This window comes from Channa argus, chromosome 13, assembly GCF_033026475.1.
Source record: "Channa argus isolate prfri chromosome 13, Channa argus male v1.0, whole genome shotgun sequence".
NCBI classification, from domain to species: Eukaryota; Metazoa; Chordata; class Actinopteri; order Anabantiformes; family Channidae; genus Channa; species Channa argus.
The window spans coordinates 3247101-3265542 of NC_090209.1; the positions used below are offsets into that span (position 1 = coordinate 3247101).

The 18442-nt window shown below is 38.9% G+C and overlaps 1 protein-coding gene across 2 annotated transcripts; it reads left to right on the forward strand.

Annotated features, from left to right (window-relative positions):
- The first annotated feature begins 3884 nt into the window (after positions 1-3884).
- On the forward strand, positions 3885-17630 carry pip4k2ca (phosphatidylinositol-5-phosphate 4-kinase, type II, gamma a). 2 transcript variants are annotated; one of them, XM_067527447.1, is made up of 10 exons: positions 3885-4336; positions 5307-5407; positions 5564-5660; positions 5828-5977; positions 11400-11546; positions 12065-12103; positions 12197-12310; positions 13901-14165; positions 14582-14685; positions 14779-17630. In XM_067527447.1, exons 1-10 carry the CDS (start codon positions 4178-4180, stop codon positions 14857-14859), a joined length of 1257 nt encoding a protein of 418 aa, XP_067383548.1. In that variant the 5' UTR covers positions 3885-4177; the 3' UTR covers positions 14860-17630. The 2 variants fall into 2 exon arrangements, with proteins under 2 accessions (XP_067383548.1, XP_067383549.1); XM_067527448.1 differs by having other exon boundaries at positions 3887-4336; positions 5310-5407.
- Positions 17631-18442: the final 812 nt, after the last annotated feature.

Below are 18442 nucleotides of genomic sequence, written 5' to 3' on the forward strand. Positions count from 1 at the left end.
TTTCTAAAATATGTTTGAAGCAATGAGCTGGACCTCGAACAATTAAATGAAAATGCTGCTTACAAGCTACTGCATCATTAACAGTAAACTGTCTGAAGTCTTTATACTATAAACAGTGGTTCAATTCATGCATATTTATAATTTTAAAAAGTGAAGACCATGTTAGTATGAAATATGGTGCCAGTCTAACAAGAAGACAATATTTTTAAATGACAATATTTTTAAATGACAATATTTTACGTTACACGTGAATCCACTGTTAGTGCTGATGAAAAGTCTGGCACTACTTTGGTTAACAGGAGTAACAATAGGAAAATCTCTTTCTGACATTTTACGTGCTTTAGATAAAAAACCCACCTGAATGAGGGCTCTTCTGAATCATCACCTGCACATGAACAGGTTACTGCTTTGACTGAGTTTTATTTTGAAGAATTGTGGCTTTATCAATTTAACGTGGCTGTGCGAACCCCCTCTGCAGTCTCAGTAACCAGTCACCAGCGGTGAAACAGAAATTACGCATTAGAGCACATTAGAGTCATGCTGCTGTTCTGCCATTACAAGGCACATAAAGGATAATTCCCTTCTGCTTTGCAACGCAGGGACTCACTACATGCCTGTTTCCAAGGTAACAGCATAAAATATCACTCCTGTCCATGCGTAATATGAAATGAAGGCCTCGCAGAAAATGAAGGAGGACCCTTTGAAGAATCACTTCACCACACAGCCTCCTTGTTTGTCTAGGGTGGCTGCATGTGCTGCTCTTCAAAGATGTTTTCTGTCCATTGAGCAGGAAGTGAAACTACTAATATTTTTGTCTAGCACGAAACTCTCTGTGTAAGTAAATGTTAAAATCAAGAGTCTTCTTTCACAAGACTATGGTTGGACTGTAATGAAAGAATAGAGGTCCCAAGTACCTTGGCTGATGGCTACACAGTATAGACAAACATGATGCTAACATGCAAAGACTTTTAATAAGCGTTTATGTCTTTATTGAACAAACCGATTAAAAATCCAAAGTACAGGTAGAAAAAGTGAGTGAAAAGAACTTTGGACTATTTTTTTCCCACAGATCAGTTTCAGCATTTTCTTTGGACGCCTGGTGTAAATGGCTATCTTGGGGTAATCCCATGGCATCTCTGTTGGGTTACAATCTGGGCCAATTCAAAGCATCCTTATTTAGGTCCAACAAGACATTGTCCCACCAGTGTTTTGGAGTTTGAGGGTGCTCTTTTGCAATCTTCAGGCACACATCAAAGGGAGAGTAGCCATGAATTTAGGTAAAGATCACATCACATTTTATGACCAATTAATGTGGCAAACCTGTCAGGGTTTTTGTAAGTGAGAGGGATGTGAGGAAAGTGACTTTTATTTGTAAACGGAACAACAGGAAATGAAAGAGTTAAACAAAGACTAGGCAGGGTGGACAGAATGCTTATTACATGGACCACAGACTAAACAAACTTATCATGGGGAACGGGATAACGGAAAAGGGAGAACTAAAAATCACTTCAACAACGAGGACAGACTATCTAGGGGGTATTTACTAATAACGGAGACTGTAAAGGGGACAAAAACCTGGAGATAACAACTACCAAACCTCAAACCAATATGCAGGTGACAGGAATCCACATAAACAGAGTTTTTGAGCTCAAAAAGCTGAAGCCCTCCGGGGGCCGGGCAGGAGGTCTGGCAGTGATGATGGCTGGAACCCAACAATGGAAGACCAGAAGCTGGACCCGAAGGGACGTTGGCCAACCCGGAGGCAGGAACATGATCTGAACCAGGCTGGACCTTGGCCGACCCGGAGCCAAGAACAGGATCAGAACCAGGCTGGGCCTCAGCCTACCCAGAGCCAGGAACAGGATCAAAACAAGGCCGAACCTCGGCCAACCCGGAGACGTGAACAGGAACAAAACCAGGCCTGACCTCCGCCGACCCGGAGACGTGACCAGGAATAGAACCAGACCGGACCTTGGCCGACCGGGAGGCAGGAACAGCAAGATCAGGACAGGTGGTGGCGTCCGCCGGCTTAGAGGCAGGAGCAGGATAAAGACCAGAGTTGGGGCCAGGCAGGGCGTCGTCAGACCAGAAGGCAGGTGCCGGAACAGGATCAGAGACGGGGCTGGCCGGAGCTTTGACCAACCTGGAGACAGGTGCCGGAGTCAGGATCAGAGTCAGGAGCTGGGCTGGTGACAGCCGACCCGGAGGCAGATACAGGAGCATGACCGGGACCGGTAGTGTCACCCCAGAGACAGGACAAACAGGAACTGGAGCCAGACGAGCGGCAGCTGAACAGGAATTAGACCTAGACGAGCATGAACAGGAACTGGACCTGAATGAGCATAAAAAGGAACTGGACCTGGACCTGGACGAGCATGAACATGAACTAGTCCAAGCCACAGGTTGTAAATCCTTGGAAACCTTAAAAGGTAATGCTGTGATTTTTTTTCAGGATCTTACTGCCCCCTGGATGCATACATAATGCATCTCACATCCGATTTCCTAAACCATGAAACCAATCGTCTAGAACGATTAAGCCACCAATGACCAATGTTTTTCTGTATCAGATAAAACTGATACAGAAAAACATTAACTTTTTCTACATTAGGCTTATTGTCTTTATGTTTTAAAGTTTTTTCTTGGTTTTGTGTATTTTATATAAATGTTTCACCTGTAAGGAGGTTATGTTGCTATCATATCATTTAATATGACATTTGTTCTTTATATTACTTATTTTAAGTATACTTATTTTATATGGTACTTTATATGGTGTTTTCATGGGGTTAGTTTATTTTTCTGTGGGTCAACTAGTTTTGCTTTGAATATTTCAGTTACACCTTGCTGCCCATACACACCCCAAATGTGCTAGTAAGATTTTCATCGAAGTACTTTTATGTGTAATGAATTTATTATTTAAGCAAATGACCTGAGCAGTCCTCCAACATTGATATTTGATTCATTCTCCAAGCATTTGTTAGTGTCAGGGATGACAGAAGTACTCAAATCTACAAGTCAAGTGCAATAGCCTAATAGGTCCAACTTTAAATACATTAGTCAAGTTGAAATAAATATGTTTGATATAAATATGTTACTCTAATTTTATTTACAAATACAAGTTCACCACTAAGAAAGTGATTTCTATAAACATAAATCCCGCAGTTTCTTAATAAGCATTTTAAATATGATTCAGCTTGATGCTGCTAATAACATGGATGTACAAGTTTAGTCCAGATGAATTTCACGTGTACCTCATATATAAGTGGTTGTTTCGTTTATTCTTCAAACAGATTTTAAAAAAACTGATTTCTGAGAATTTACCTAAGATGTTAGAGGCTATAGAAATACACAGGCATAAATTGACTCATAACTGAGTCAAAAACTGCAAATAAACATAAAATAAATCAAAGGGGGGCCAAAATTGCTGTTAACTAAAGACTTGATGGGCAAGTACCAAAAGAAGTTCCACAACTAAGGTACTTAATACACTGAATAACGGACTTGATCTAGAGTCATAAAAAGCCTAGTTCATTAAAGTAAATATACATTTGCAAAATAAATAGCAACTACTGTACTACTTTAATGGTAAAGACAACAATATTTCCTTCTTTGGGAAATACTCAGGTAAAGTAGGTTACAAGTGCTTCACGACAACTACAGTTCATTCAGTATAACTACGATGTATAAGTAAAGAATCGTAGGAAGTAAGGAGGTCACAAATGGAGAGCACATAATTCCGACGTTTGTACTTGTTTTGAAAGCACCACGTACTTGCGATTGGTACGCCTACCTAAGGTCACCTGATGCTATACTATCGATTTCATTGGTCCTTGCTATATGTCAATCATGTACTCACCACGTGGTTGATAATAACAGGGGTGGGCTCATGGAGGCGGTGGTGGATTGTCAGCCGTTGTACGGAGATATGCAGCTAAGTTAGTCACGCATGGAGGAAGTTAAGTAATAATTCATAACGCGATCTTAAACGTTACTTTGTGTTTTACGTAAAACAGAGGCAGTGTAACAAACTCGAATATCAGCGGGCGACCTTTGATTGTCGTCGGTGTGAGAGACCCGGGGAGGAAAGAGAGAAAAGCTATTCAACGTTAGCTATCAGGAAGAAGTGTCACCGCCTGCACCAGCTCTTTCAACAGGGGAAGAAGAGCGCCTGTTTACCCTGATGGCTTCCATCGGCAATTCGGGGTCTATCTCCAGTCCTATGGTGATCCTCGCGCCCAAGACCAAAACGAAAAAGAAACATTTTGTGCAGCAGAAGGTGAAGGTCTTTCGGGCCAGCGACCCTGTGCTCAGCGTTTTTATGTGGGGCGTCAATCACTCGGTGAGTCAGTGGAAGCTAACGTTGCAGTAAATGCTAATATGTCGACCACAGCGTAACATGTAAATGGAACTAGCTCAGTTGAAAATGGAAACACGCAAACATGTAGTATGTTAATAGAAAAAGGAAAAGGTTTCATGTAAATTTTACCCTTCGGATTTTGTGACACTCGAGATTCAATGAGCTTTCTACCCAGAAAAAAGCTGTAACATTAGTCGGTTGACAGCTATTGTGATAATGGATTTTCCTGTAAAATAAAAACATCACGCAAAAAAGTACAAAAAATAAAATCACACCTTTCCAGTTGTGGTGATTTTCTGCTTTTAATAATCATAAAGCCTGTTACAGTAAATCGAGTGTGTTGGAAGGTGTAGAAGAGGTGCAACTAGCAAATATTCAAATTGAAGAGTTTAGTACCAGTTTTGCAGTTATTTGTAGTTTTGCTTTTTTAAATAAAATGACAAAATACGTTTTTGAATTGATGCTACCTAATTTTCTTTTAATTGGCTAATATATTGAATTTTGAAGTGTTAAGAATTTAGAAGTGTGTACACATGAAAACCACATGTTAATCGGAAAGGGTCCAGAAATAGGTTGAAATTTTTGGTATTTGCAATTAAAGTATTACTGGCTCATATTTGAATAACAGGTATAACAGGAATAACCGCATGATGACACATGACATCTAATGTTACACCATGAAGTGTATGGATGGCATTTGTTTTGACTGCATCACTGTTGGTGAAGGCACATAAGCAATATTCATGCTTTAAAAAAGATGAGAAGATTATTTAATCAAATAAATAATATATCAAAGAATTATAGGTATTAAAAATGTAATAAATAAGTCTGCAACTATATTGATATCAAATATGACCTACACTTTTAATTAGTTAGAAAAATAGTTGTCTTAATTGATTAATTAACTAATTGCACCCTGGTGTCACTGTGTAGTAAGTGTCTTTTCTCTCAGCAGATCAATGATCTCAACCAGGTGCCTGTTCCAGTCATGCTGCTGCCTGATGACTTCAAAGCTAACACCAAAATCAAAGTCAACAACCATCTCTTCAATAAGTAAGACACAGAATAAAGTCCATATTGAAACAGGATAAGGTTGAAATGTAATATGTAGAACATAAAATATGTAATGTTGAGCTTTAGAGCCTGTCTGATGTTTTGTTTGGATTTTTAGGACTTTGTTAAAAACCACGTTTCCCTTTTTCTTTGCAGAGAAAACCTTCCAGGACATTTCAAATTCAAAGAGTACTGTCCTCAGGTCTTCCGTAATCTAAGGGAACGGTTTGGTATTGAGGATCTAGACTATCAGGTTAGAGATCTAATCTGTATGACATTCTCTTCCACATAATGTTTCTTTGGTTGCTGACGATCTGTTGCCTAATACAAAGGGCAGCACTTTTTCTGAAATTGAGGTTTTATTATACGAAGAAGTTAGCATTTCCTATGCTGACCTGCTTTTGATCATACAACCGCTAGGTGTCCTTGACCCGCAGCCCCCCAGTGAGGAGTGGGGACGACCAGGGAGAGGGTCTGCTTCTCTACTCTTACGACCGAACCCTGGTCATCAAGCAAATTTCCAGCGAGGATGTGGCGGACATGCACAACATCCTGTCAGAGTATCACCAGGTAAGAGCTGGGTGGCCAAGGGACTGTAATAGTAAGGTGATAATCATTAAATGGCATGAAAACTCCAAGACCTAGAATAAGTTGGTACCTTTCTGTGTACTTTCTGATTTTCCCTCTTTGCCGTGGCTCTCAGTCCTAGTTCCATTGGTTCCTACCGAAGTGTAAAAGCTTTCAAAAGACTACCAAGTAAAATGGCAAAAATGGTCTTGTATAGCAGCTGTGAACATGAGCTTGAGACTTCACAAGTGAGTAAACTGTGACGTGCTGGTTTTATACAAATGGCTGGATCACTCGTGCTCTTTCACAGAAAGTTTAATGTTCTTTGTGAGTCAGGTTTGAGAGGGACTGACTTCACACTGATTTGCACTCATGGTGTGTTTTGTTTGATGAGACATTCTGTGGTTAGGGGAGGTGAAGGCGCAGGAGCTGACAGAACAACATTGCAGATATTCAGTCCCTCCCTACCTGCTGGCAACTAATGCTATCTAGCAGCTTTTTGCAGATATCAGTTTTATGTCAAGAAACACAAACCGCTAGGCCTGAGGAGTTGGTGCTTTCTCCCCGATCTTCTAAAATAAAAATTAAAAGCTCTTACAGTATTAGTGATTCATTGAATTTGAATATGGAGTGAGGCCCAGTTATTTCTGTTGGATTCTGCAATGAGACTTGAGCTATAAATACATCTCCCTCTGAGCATGTCACATCTGAATCCTTTCAATTCAGAGATTGTGGGTGTCGGTCTCCAGTTGGCCAAAAGTGACCTTCAAGTATTCGTTGTAAAAAATAACACCATGTCCACGTTCCCCATGTGCTTGTGTATGTTTCCTCTGAGAACTCTGGTTTCCTTCCACAGTCCACAGACATGTTGGTGGCTCAGTAGATCAGCAGGACACTGAAACAGTGGCCGGACAAAGTACCTGTACTAGGCTGATTAACAGCTGACATTACTGGACAGACACAGCAATTTTGTATCTAAATATATATCCAAATAATGAGTTTTTAGTGATTGTCATGTGGCATCATGTTGCGGCTGCAGCGTTTTTGTGTGGAGTTCGTACGTTCTCCCTTTGCTTGCATGGGTTTCCTCCAGGTTCTCTGGTTTCCTCTCAATGAAATGCATTTTGGGTTAATTGATGACTCTAAACCTGCCTGTAAGTGTAAATGTGAGTGTGAATGGATGTGTCTCTGTGTTGGCCCTGAGATAAACGGGTGACCTGTCAAGAGTCTACCCCCCCCTCTCGCCCAAAAACAGCTGGGCTCCAGCCCCTCTGCGTCCCTACACGAGATAAGCAGTTACAGATAATGGACGGATAGATGGTTCTCCTGTCCCTCATGTGATGTACTTCGTGCAGCAAATTTATATTATATTTTTCCCACAACCTTAAATTTCTGCTTTTTCTCTTAATATATACTCAAATTTAGAATCATCATTGACAACCTCTTCAGGCTTGATAACATTCACAAACACACCATCTGTCTGCTTCTTGCCAGGTCCAGACTGCATGATATGTGGTCACCATAAACTAAACAAGGATGTTGTTGACTTAGATGAGAGACCAGCATCATCATCAATCCAGTTTCACTTTGCTATATTTATAGTAGTGTGCTGAAGAGTGACATCATATCAGATAAAAGTATTATGCAGTGTGGACTTGGCCATTACCCTCTAATGCTTTGTCCTACTTATTTCCTCTGTAACCTTTGAGTGGACTTTTTTTTTTTTTTTTGCCTGAGAGCTTTTGTACTAGACTTCCTAAAATGAGCGCTTCCTATGGGGACTTTTTAAAGTGTTCTGCTGAAGGTGAGGGAAGTTGACCCAAAAATTAGGCATTTAGATGTCAGGAGCAGCAGCGGACTGTTGAGAGTTCAGCCTGAAGCCTGAGATTGGCAAATATCTGTCCTGCTGAAAAGTCCCCGAGCAGCACCTTAAATGTTTAAGGTGGTTTTGTCAGACTGAACCTGACCTCCCTGTGCAGGAAGCTGGTCACTCTGCAGACGAAAGCTTGTTTGTCCTCATAAAGGATGGCTGACTGCAGAGGACAGAACTCATGCTCTGGTTTACGATTGTTGGTTCGGTAGAGATAATCAGATGTTAATATTAGAACATCTATGTTATTGGAATTAGTCAAGTAGATTTGTAGATAAGAGGAGGAGGTGGTTCCCTACTTTTTATGTCTTGCTTCACATTTGCTGTTTAACCTTGTATCAGTGTTGATACTTGTTCTCCTGAGTCATATGGTTACTTGCATGAAATCTAGGTCTCACTTTAGACTCAATGTACCACTGAGTAAATGTTTGGCTACTTCGAGTCTTATTGGAATGTGTTTCCTGTGGCTACACAGCCTACATAAAACTGGGAGGGGAGCTGAGGAAAATGGCAGCTCTGTTTTCACTTTACACTTTTTTAAAAATTTTTTTTTTTATTTCACTCGGCCATGAATGAACTTGTTGTCAGAGCTCCTGCGTTGGCGTTACAAACTTTTTCTTTATAAATCATGGCTGCGTGTAGGTTTCAGTTAATCTTTAGAGTAGATTCTATACCAAACTGTTGAACCAGGACCTGCTGTAAAAATGTTTTGAATCAGAAGGAGCTTTGGGAAAACTTTGTGTTTTTCATAATTCATCAATTGTATAATGACAGTCTTATCAATTCTTTGACCACTTGAACTTCTAAAGCTCACATACAAATTAGAGATTAAAAACTGACTTGTTATAACTTTGTCTGTTAAACTGACAACAGAATATATTCACCATATTGTTTAGTTTAATAATCTGTCTATTCAAAGATGCACCAGTCAGCATAGTCTGTTTCAGGTTTAATCTAAATAATTATTTATCTCACCATCATGATTCTTATACAGTGCATTCAGAAAGTCAAGTGAAAAAACCCTTTACTTTTTAAAATTTTGTTATGCTGTAGCCTGATACTATCATTGTTTAAATGTATTTTTTCATTAATCTACCACATAATGAGTGAAAACTAAATTTTAGAAATGTGCATACATTTATTAAGAAGTCATAAATCCCAACAATACTTGAAATTTAGCTTATGTGCCTCCCATTTCTCTTGATTATTGCTGGGATGTTTCTTTACATTGCGTACATTTTTAAGGAGAATGCATGTTTCCCCCCACCTGCAAACTCTGTGTGGATGTCTATGGGGGTCCATGTAGGTAAAGCGGAAGCCCGGGTTAAGAACCATAGGTATAGTTTATTTATTTTTCATTCTTTCTGTTTTCATCTTGTTAACACTGTCAAGAGGGCATTATCCTGTTTTTACTGCTCATTAGTAGAACACATCTGTGTATGCATTTTAATAGGCCGCTAGATTTTTCTTATTGAATCGTAAATGCTGAAACATTCGCTTTTTGGGCATTCTGCCTACCTTGAGGGTCACCACCATGGATCATTAGTCCGCGTGTTAATTTGGCACAGTTTTTTATGGGGGTTCAGTGTCTTACCCGGGGACACTTCAACGCTTGGTTGGGAACTGCGGGGCGCGAACCTACAACACTGATATCTCGTGTGTTTTATTTAAAATTCAATTAAGTCAGGACTTTCATCTTTAAATTAAAGGGTTTGACAGAATAGGTGCATTACCCTGCTGGAATTACAGCCATTGTCATACACACACACTTTTGGTGTCTTGTCATTGGTTCTAAATGTACGACCTTGACGGTACAACTGTAGATCGCTACAGAGTTATGGTGCTTGACTTTTGTATGTACCCAACTATACAACATTAATGTTACCTCGTAGCTTTTTAAGATTAAAAATGTTATGGTTTCTATAAAAATCCATAACATCCCACAAGTACCCTTCTGTGCATTTGACAACAGTACTGCAACTGGACTGAGTAAGAACAGTACACAGTAATCAGTCTGTGATGAGTTAACACATTTCTAATCTCATCCAGCACAAAGACACGTACATATTTCAATTATGCACCTGATGCCATGTTGTTGACACTGCATTTGAAGTAGCAGAGGGGCAATTTTAAGGAGCCAATCAACCAATAACATCTCACGGGTTCCCAACTGCAGTACTACAACCTAAGTGAATACTCTGAGTGAGTTTTGTACTTTGATCACCTCTGATACACACAGTGTATTACATTTTGGATCATGTTTACTATGGCTAAATAATCATAGTAGCTCCAGACAGCTCAGTGTGGTAATAATGTTGTGGCTGATAGGTGTAGGTTTCAGAAAGGAATGAATTTTTTCAACAGTCATAGAATAAACTCTCACTTCATATAGGTGATAATGTTTAGTTTTCTTTGAAAATGTTTGAGTTGATTCACCTGTATAATCAGTGTGGGAGATACTACTGTTGGACTCTAACTGTATAACATGGGCAGGTGTTTCTGTACTTAACCCAACTTTATTGATACAGGTGCGATAAAGTATATAATAGAAACTTCTGTTGGTAGAACGCAAGATCAGCAGCATCAGCAACAATACAGCCTCCAAAATGGTGAATAAGCATATTAAACTGTTTCAACAAAAACTGAATATGATAACCCTAATAAATATCCTTCATTAGGTTAAATTTATCAATGGATTGCTGTCAGCTGTGTGTGATGATGATCGATGATTCTAAAAGTAGTTTTAACAGATAATCTTGTTGATGCTCTACAAATATTTTTTTTTAAATTACTTAAAATAACAATTCATAATTCATATTTCTCTGTTCCTTAAATGCTTGATTAAACTCAGAATGTTCAAATGGTCTCTCATTTGTCACCATTAATATATGATGCAAAGTAGGGGGGGGGGAAACTCATCTGTGTTATATATCCCCCATTGGGCTTCATGCTCTCTTCCTGGGTACCTGCTTGTGGATAGATCTATCTGAGGGAAAGCAGAAACTAGGGATTTTCAAGGTCAACTAGAATGGTTAAGTGCAAAGGGACCTTGTGATTAACACCTTAGGCAGTGCATAGGCTAACTCACTAGTAATCTGCAGAAAGTAATTTCTATGTTATGAACAAAAACAAAAAAAGGCCTTTAACAAAAAGGACTTTCATACCTGCTTATAAATCGGCCATACAAGGTGGAAATATGCCCCTGTAAACAAACAGTAGTCTCTAACCTACAATAACTTTGATAACTTGAAAACAAAGCACAAGGCAAATGGTGAACAGTGGTCAGTCAGAAGTGTGAGAGAATATTACAGCGATTGCTGTGCAGAGCTGAAAGCGAACCAGAATGGACTTTACATGGACTATACATTTATAGTGACCTTGATTTGAATTTTCCAAAATAAGCTCAGCTTTTCAAATTTTTCATTCATTAATTTTTCTCTTTTGATTCTGTCGACATTTTCATTGTATTTTCTTTTTTATATTCCTCACTTCTTATAACAGCAAAACTACTTTGTGCACCTGCCATCCACACTCACTGTTGTTTCCTTTACACAGCACATAGTGAAGTGTCACGGTAGCACCCTGCTGCCACAGTTCCTGGGTATGTACCGCGTGAGCGTGGACAGCGAAGAAACCTACTTGATCGTCATGCGGAACATGTTCAGCCACAGATTGATGGTGCACAGGAAGTACGATCTGAAGGTGAGGAAGAAGTTCACGTTCGGTCTGACGTGTTAATCGCATATTCCACACCCTCCTCTATGGTTAATAAAATAATGTGGAAGAGAACAGTTCAGTTTACTCGCAGTTAACATAGTAGTGAAGCTTGAGTGACGTGTACAGGAACAAAGGCCACCTGTTAGTTCACTCTAGAGTTCAGTTAACACATTAGTTGAATGACAGTTCTTTAATTATTAAAGTCAATAAAACTTCACATTTTCCTTATTTCTGCTTCGCAGGTGTGGTCTACTCTGCTTCACTAAGAATTGAATTTCCTCTGATTTTTGACTGTTTAACGATTATTTTAGAATTTGTTAAATGGTGGTTTGCATTTCACACTATTTTCTGACATTTCATTGAACAAACTAGAAACACGGATAATAGTGTGTTGGTGCCTTAATTCCCACTTTCTTTTTTTTGTTTTTTTTTATACAAGAAATGGTTTAATATTTTGTTTTTAACATATCAGACAAGATATTTACAATGGTTTGTTCTTGCAGGGGTCTCTGGTGGATCGGGAAGCGAGTGACAAAGAGAAAGTAAGTTGAAAAACACTTTGATATCCTTTCTGACTAGCTGTCTCTTTTTTTTATCCCAGATATCTTGGTACAGATCTGTGTTTTCTCCTAAAGGGAAAAGAGCTTCCTACCTTCAAAGACAAGGACTTCAGGAACAATATGCAGAAGGTTTATGTGAATGAGGAGCAGAAGGAGAAGTTGATGGAGAAACTCAACAGGGATGTAGAGGTGAGCGAGCAGTTTTTCTTTGTTACCCTCACTGCCATTGCAGGTCTGTACCACACAGCGGCAGCATCAACACATTAGACATGCACCACTCCTAGGTTGTCATTTTAGTAGCAGGGGGGAAGGATGTTAAAAGCATTAAATAGCGAATCATATGAAACAGAACTTACAGTAATTCCAGGTTCTCAAATGTTAATACTCTTTGATTTTTTTTTTTTTCAAAATGGTATAACGAAAGATTATAGATGAAATGAGACTCTTTAAAGGACTAGAGCGGAGTATTTCAAGCTGCTCTTAATAGAAACTTTAGTGCTATTTTTGAAGCAGGCTCTTAGTCGTTAAAACTTTTTCTGCTTTCCACAGTGTTTGCAAATTGTTTCCACCCAGAACACAGCTGCACTTTGAAGGGAAACGGGACCAATTTGCAACTGTGTCCCCATGGCTTTAGTTTAGGTGAAAATATTTCGGACGGACTTCCCTAAAATATTCCTTTTCTTCTGGCTGAAAAATGCCTCCAGACAACGTCACCTAACATCAATGGAGGTATTTTTCAGGTAGACATTTTAATATAGCAAAGTCTGAGAGAAGTTTAAAAGCATTTTTGTATATATACACCCTAAGTACATTACAAATAAATTACTCCTTGGTGCTGGTCACGAGCCTGGATTAAAAAATGTGAGGGTTGTGGCACGAAGGGCATCAGGCTTAAAGACGCTATCCAAGTCAACGTGCAGAAACCGTTCCACTGTGGTGATGTCTGAAAGGGACAAGCCAAAAGCAGTTGATCTTTATAGGGAAGAAACTTCCAGCAGAACCAAAATCAGGGTGACCGACCATCTTCCCTGAACGGTTGGGTTGAGCGGAAGGTGGAGAGGGAAATAAAAAGGGCAACAAAAGGCTACACAACATTGGGCAGGTTGTTAGGACCAGTAGCTGGATGATGAGATGGACGGAATTGCTGTAACCCACTGCAACCACTAAAGTTGTTTTGATTTCAGGTGAAGTTGGAAATGCACTTTTAGATGAAATGAAAGCTGTAAACCGTGACCCTCATTCCCTGCGATGTAGCCGTCTAACGGTTGGAAACATTCGGAGACCATGTGGAAAGCAGGAATAATTTTGACCACCAGAAGTCTATTCCATATACATTAATGGCGCGTTCCTGTTAAGACATGCTGGAAAGAATCGGAAGAAATCTTTTTTCAATTCATAGATTTAAGATAAATTAGGAACGAATGAACAGATTAGGTTACAATAAAAATATATTGCAGCCAAAACATAAACCACAGCAGGTTCTTTTATATGAGCAAATTTGAGGACTGAAACCGATACTTTTTATTAAATGACTGCAAAGTATTTATTTTGTGTCCATCCCAAGCCAAAGATGCACTTGTTGTTAATATAAAAACCAAGGGAAAACATCACCTCCTCCTTATGTTTAATAATCTCAAGTAGGAAAATTTAGCCAGAATTTATTTTAAAAAGACGTATATAATGATTTTAGCATTTGTTAATTTTACCATCTCCCTATTCAATATTCTTGGTAAACCTCTACAGCTCTACAATCCATAGTAAACATCCCATTTTCCTCAGTTTCTGGTGAAGTTGAAGATCATGGACTACAGCCTGCTCCTTGGAATTCACGATGTGGGCCGGGCCGAACGTGAGGAGGAGGAGGGTGAGGAGGTTTCCAACGAGGAAGAGCAGGAGAATGAGAACGGCCTGGCTTCGTGCGCCACGGTGGGCTCTTATGGCACCTCTCCAGAGGGGATCGCCGGTTACATGACCTCCTGCAAACCTCTGGGGCCTGGGGAGTATGACCCCTATGTAGATGTGTATGCAGTTGGCAGCTGCCCAGGTAAATTCTTGGTTCAGACCACGTATAACGTCATTTAAGACCAAAATTAAATTGTGATATTTTGGGGCGAATAAAATATCTGGTTTGTTTTAGACAGGGATGCATTGCTCTGACTTATTGTTATTTGAATCCAAAGCTAATACAGATATTACGTTTGGAATCAGATACTGATACAGATACTGATGACTTTCTCTGTAACTAAAAACCATGACCTCTCCCTTTTAGCCCTGAGTGCGTATCGGATAAATTGATCTGGACAGTCATCAAATTTTTTTGCTTTTAGAGGTTTTTGTATTTGTTTCATATTAGGGAGCTTTTATTTGACGGTTTATATACGAGACCCGTCAGTGCTGTCGTCATCGCAAACCCAATAAAATAACCCTGTTAAATGATTGTTTTTCTGCCTTCTACTTCAGGAGCCCCTCAGAGGGAGGTTTATTTCATGGGCTTGATTGACGTACTTACTCAGTACGACACCAAGAAGAAAGCCGCTCATGCTGCAAAAACTGTCAAACACGGGGTAGGTAGCGTAGGTAGTGTTAGACATTTGTACTCGTGTTGTGTCGTAAAATGTGCTACGTAATTTGCCTCATTCTCTCTCTTTCTGTTCCAGGCTGGTGCTGAGATCTCCACCGTTCACCCCGAGCAATACGCCAAACGATTTCGAGACTTCATCTCCAACATCTTTGCATAACACTCAGCTATAAACACTGCCGCAAGAGAGCTAAACATTAGTTTTACCAGTGACCAAAAATGGTATGCACATGCAGATCATTATTTAAATTCCATGACATGAGGCCAGACTATTTACTGTACTGACGCTGTAGTAAAATAATGTACTACTTAAGATGCATATATTTATTTTAAAGATATATTTCTTATCGCTATTAAGAACTCTGGAGCAATGGAGCAGTTGGAAACAAACTGATATTGATCAGTGTGTTAGAGAACATCACTCATAGATCAAATGTAAGGTTTTTTTTTTTTCTTTTTTTTGTAGTCACTTTGTTCTGGTTTAGCAGCCATGGACGACCTTGGTGAAGAGCTTAAGTATGTTTCCAACAGGTCAGCTGCTGTAATGTCGATGGTGACGTGAGATAATCAATACCACTGTCATAGCTACACTGAACAGCCACAACATTAACACTAGTGGTCTTTAAACTCCTGAGGCACATTTTCAGACTTCAGAACCTGTTAATTTGCCGTTTTACATCAAGGATGGATTTTGCTGTGTGATAAAGTGGCATTTATCTTATTCCATCCCCGGGTCAGTTTCTTTAACTTTTCGCTTGCAACAGCAGCACCTTTCCCATATTTCAGCTCACCGAAATATGGGAAATCTTGTATGTGCTGCATTTGTTTTTTTTAAACGCACATGCATATTTGTGTTGCTTGATGTAAATATAATTCAGCTATGAAATTTCAAATTTGTAATAATGGAGTACAAGGGACACCATGGCAACTCTGAGCAGTCTGCAGCTACACAGCACTACATGATACACTATGTTCAGAGGTTGTAGCAGTAAAGTACTAAACTAACTACTAAAATAAAAAAAAACAAGTATTAGTCTAAAACACAAGTAACCACTTCAAATCTTTTACTCGATAAAAACACTAACCAAATGATCTACGTTTTACTTAAAGTACAAAAGTAAAAGTACTCCACTATGAAAACAATTTTTAAAAACAATACTGATTTAACGTAATTATGGCAAAATATGTATAGTAATTAGTACAAAAACATAAAGGTTAAAGGTCACTATTGGTAAAGGTGGAGCTAGTTTTTACCACTTAATGTGCTGACAGGTGGTTTAACCCTTAATGATACATTAGCATGTATTAGTTCATAAAGTTTTTATAAATATATTTTATATCAAAACCCCCAGGCAGTATTAATGTTGTGGTTGATTGGTGTGTATATATCATATCTCTCCATTTAGGAGGTAATTGACTCGGTGTAGCTTTAAAAACTGGAGACCGGAACAGTTAGCCTGGCCCTGTACAATGCAAACGAGACGTCCACCTTCCTGGAAGTAGAAACCGCAGTGTGTCATTTTTAAACTTCACTTTCTGTATGAAGTAAGGAAACAAATAAAATGTAAGTGAACTGAAAGATGCTGTACAATCAGATTTTGTAAATTTTTTGAGAGTTGGTCTAACTGTTTGCCTCGGTTCTTAGCTTGTATGCTAAGCTAGGCTAGCTAGCTGCTGGTCTCAGCTACATGCTGTATGTAGGAACATTGCCTCTAATGAATGGTAAAGTTATTCCACACATTTCCCCTCTTACTAAGCATCATAAACTGTATATAAGACTGTGATATGTAAAATGGGTGGATGTCTCCTTAATGTCCCCAGTAAACTTCACTAGACCTGGCTGATGGTTAGATATCATCTTATTGAAGCTTAACACCCACTTTTACCTCAGAGGACGTTTCATGTCACCTAACTTAGCGAGAAAGCAAAAAAGAATATTTGGATATAAAACAATGGCGATAAAATGATATTATTTATCTATAGAGTGGCCAATGTGTGGAATCAAAGCTTTACCTGTTTTGCGTACAATTAGTTTGACTGACGGAGCAGTTAATTGAAGCACTATTTAAAGGGCGACTTCACCAATTTTCAACTTGCTTTCAATGGCTTTGCTTTAGGGTGTAAATGTTCATTAATGCTTTAAAACATCCCTCTGACTAACCGATATTAAAGTATTTCTCTGCTCATGTCATCTGGAGAGGCTCAAGAAAAGCATGATTAAAAAAAATCCACACTGTGAGGAGCAGGATAACATAATCTGAACTGAAGGTTCCTCCAAGTGATGTCATCTGGAGGCATTTTTTCCAGCAAGAAGTAGAGATATTTTACTATAGGGAAGTCAAAGGGGAAGTTTAATGGCATTTATGTACATGTACTAGCCAAACTAGGACCAAAAGAAGCGAGTTCATAATCATTGAAGGCTTCCTTTAAATGGTTCAAATATGTTGTTGCAGCAAATTCTGATGTATATGTATAGAAGAGCTTTGTCAATAGAAAACATAGATGTGTGGGATTTAAGTAGAAAGCATATTGTGTAATTAAGCCGCTATACAATTTAGCATTTTGTAGCTACCACTGGTGCAAATTTTAGGATCAGTGCTGCATTTTCAATGAAATGTGTATCAAAATCCAAATGCTTCCGTTTGTCATTTTTCTCGTCTTATTCTTTTTGAAGTCCTTCAGTGTTTCGGGCTTTGAACTGGAAAATGTGCTTTTTGTGAATCATCTATTAGGGTAAGACTTTAAAAAAAAAAAGCAACAGAAATAGGTTTGGTTTTTAGCATTTAGTTAGAACCTGGGTACTGTGTTAAACCGTTTTTGACAGTAACACTACATTTCAGTAGCTTATGCAATTCGCCTTAACAGTAAGATGATTGCATGTTGTATTTTTGCAAATCAACTTTTGGACCAAAATATATTTTCCAAAAAATGTCTCATAAGTGTGTGAGTCATTGCTTTTCTGAATGTATTTGTGTGTTTCAGTGTATCACTTCCTCTTTGGGAGAGATTTTAATCTGAGTTAGACTTTCTTCCCTGACATGAATGAGTGACACTTGAAACTTACCCTTCAACTTACCCTCTTTTCATCAGATTCTTGTATCCTCATAATATATCTTGGCATAGAAGCTTCATTTAAACTTGAGACAAGTCTGTACACTTACCTTTTATCTGTTAATCAGCTTCCTTGTATCTTCTATACTTTTTAAATGATGGAAGTTTTAGTTTTTGGTGAATTATCAACTTCCGCATTATAGTGTTTTACATTCGAGCAGGTGACATCTAACATCTCTTGCTAGTTCCAGTCAGCACTCTTGCTGCAGCATTTTGGATTAATTGCAGGCTCTTTAGTTACTGGGGCATCCTGAAAGTAGGGAATTACAGTAGTCCAACCTAGAAGTAACACATGCATGGACCAGTTTTTCGGCATCGGTGAAGGACAAAGCCTGGTCAAACATAACTCCAAGGTTCCTCATAGCAGTACTGGAGGCCAAAGTTATGTCATCTAAAGTAATTATATTGTTACTTATGGAGTTTCACAGGGGTCTAGTATAACTAACGTTTGTGCATGAAAGATTCAACATTAACGTGAGCAAAGTGGAATCTGTCTAACGGATAAGATTTAAACCAATGCAGTGCGGTTCCTTTAATCCCAAATCCAGTCTTTGTAATAAAATGTTGCAGTCAATGGTGTCAAATGCAACACTAAGGTCTAGTAGGACGAGGACAGACACAAGTCCATTATC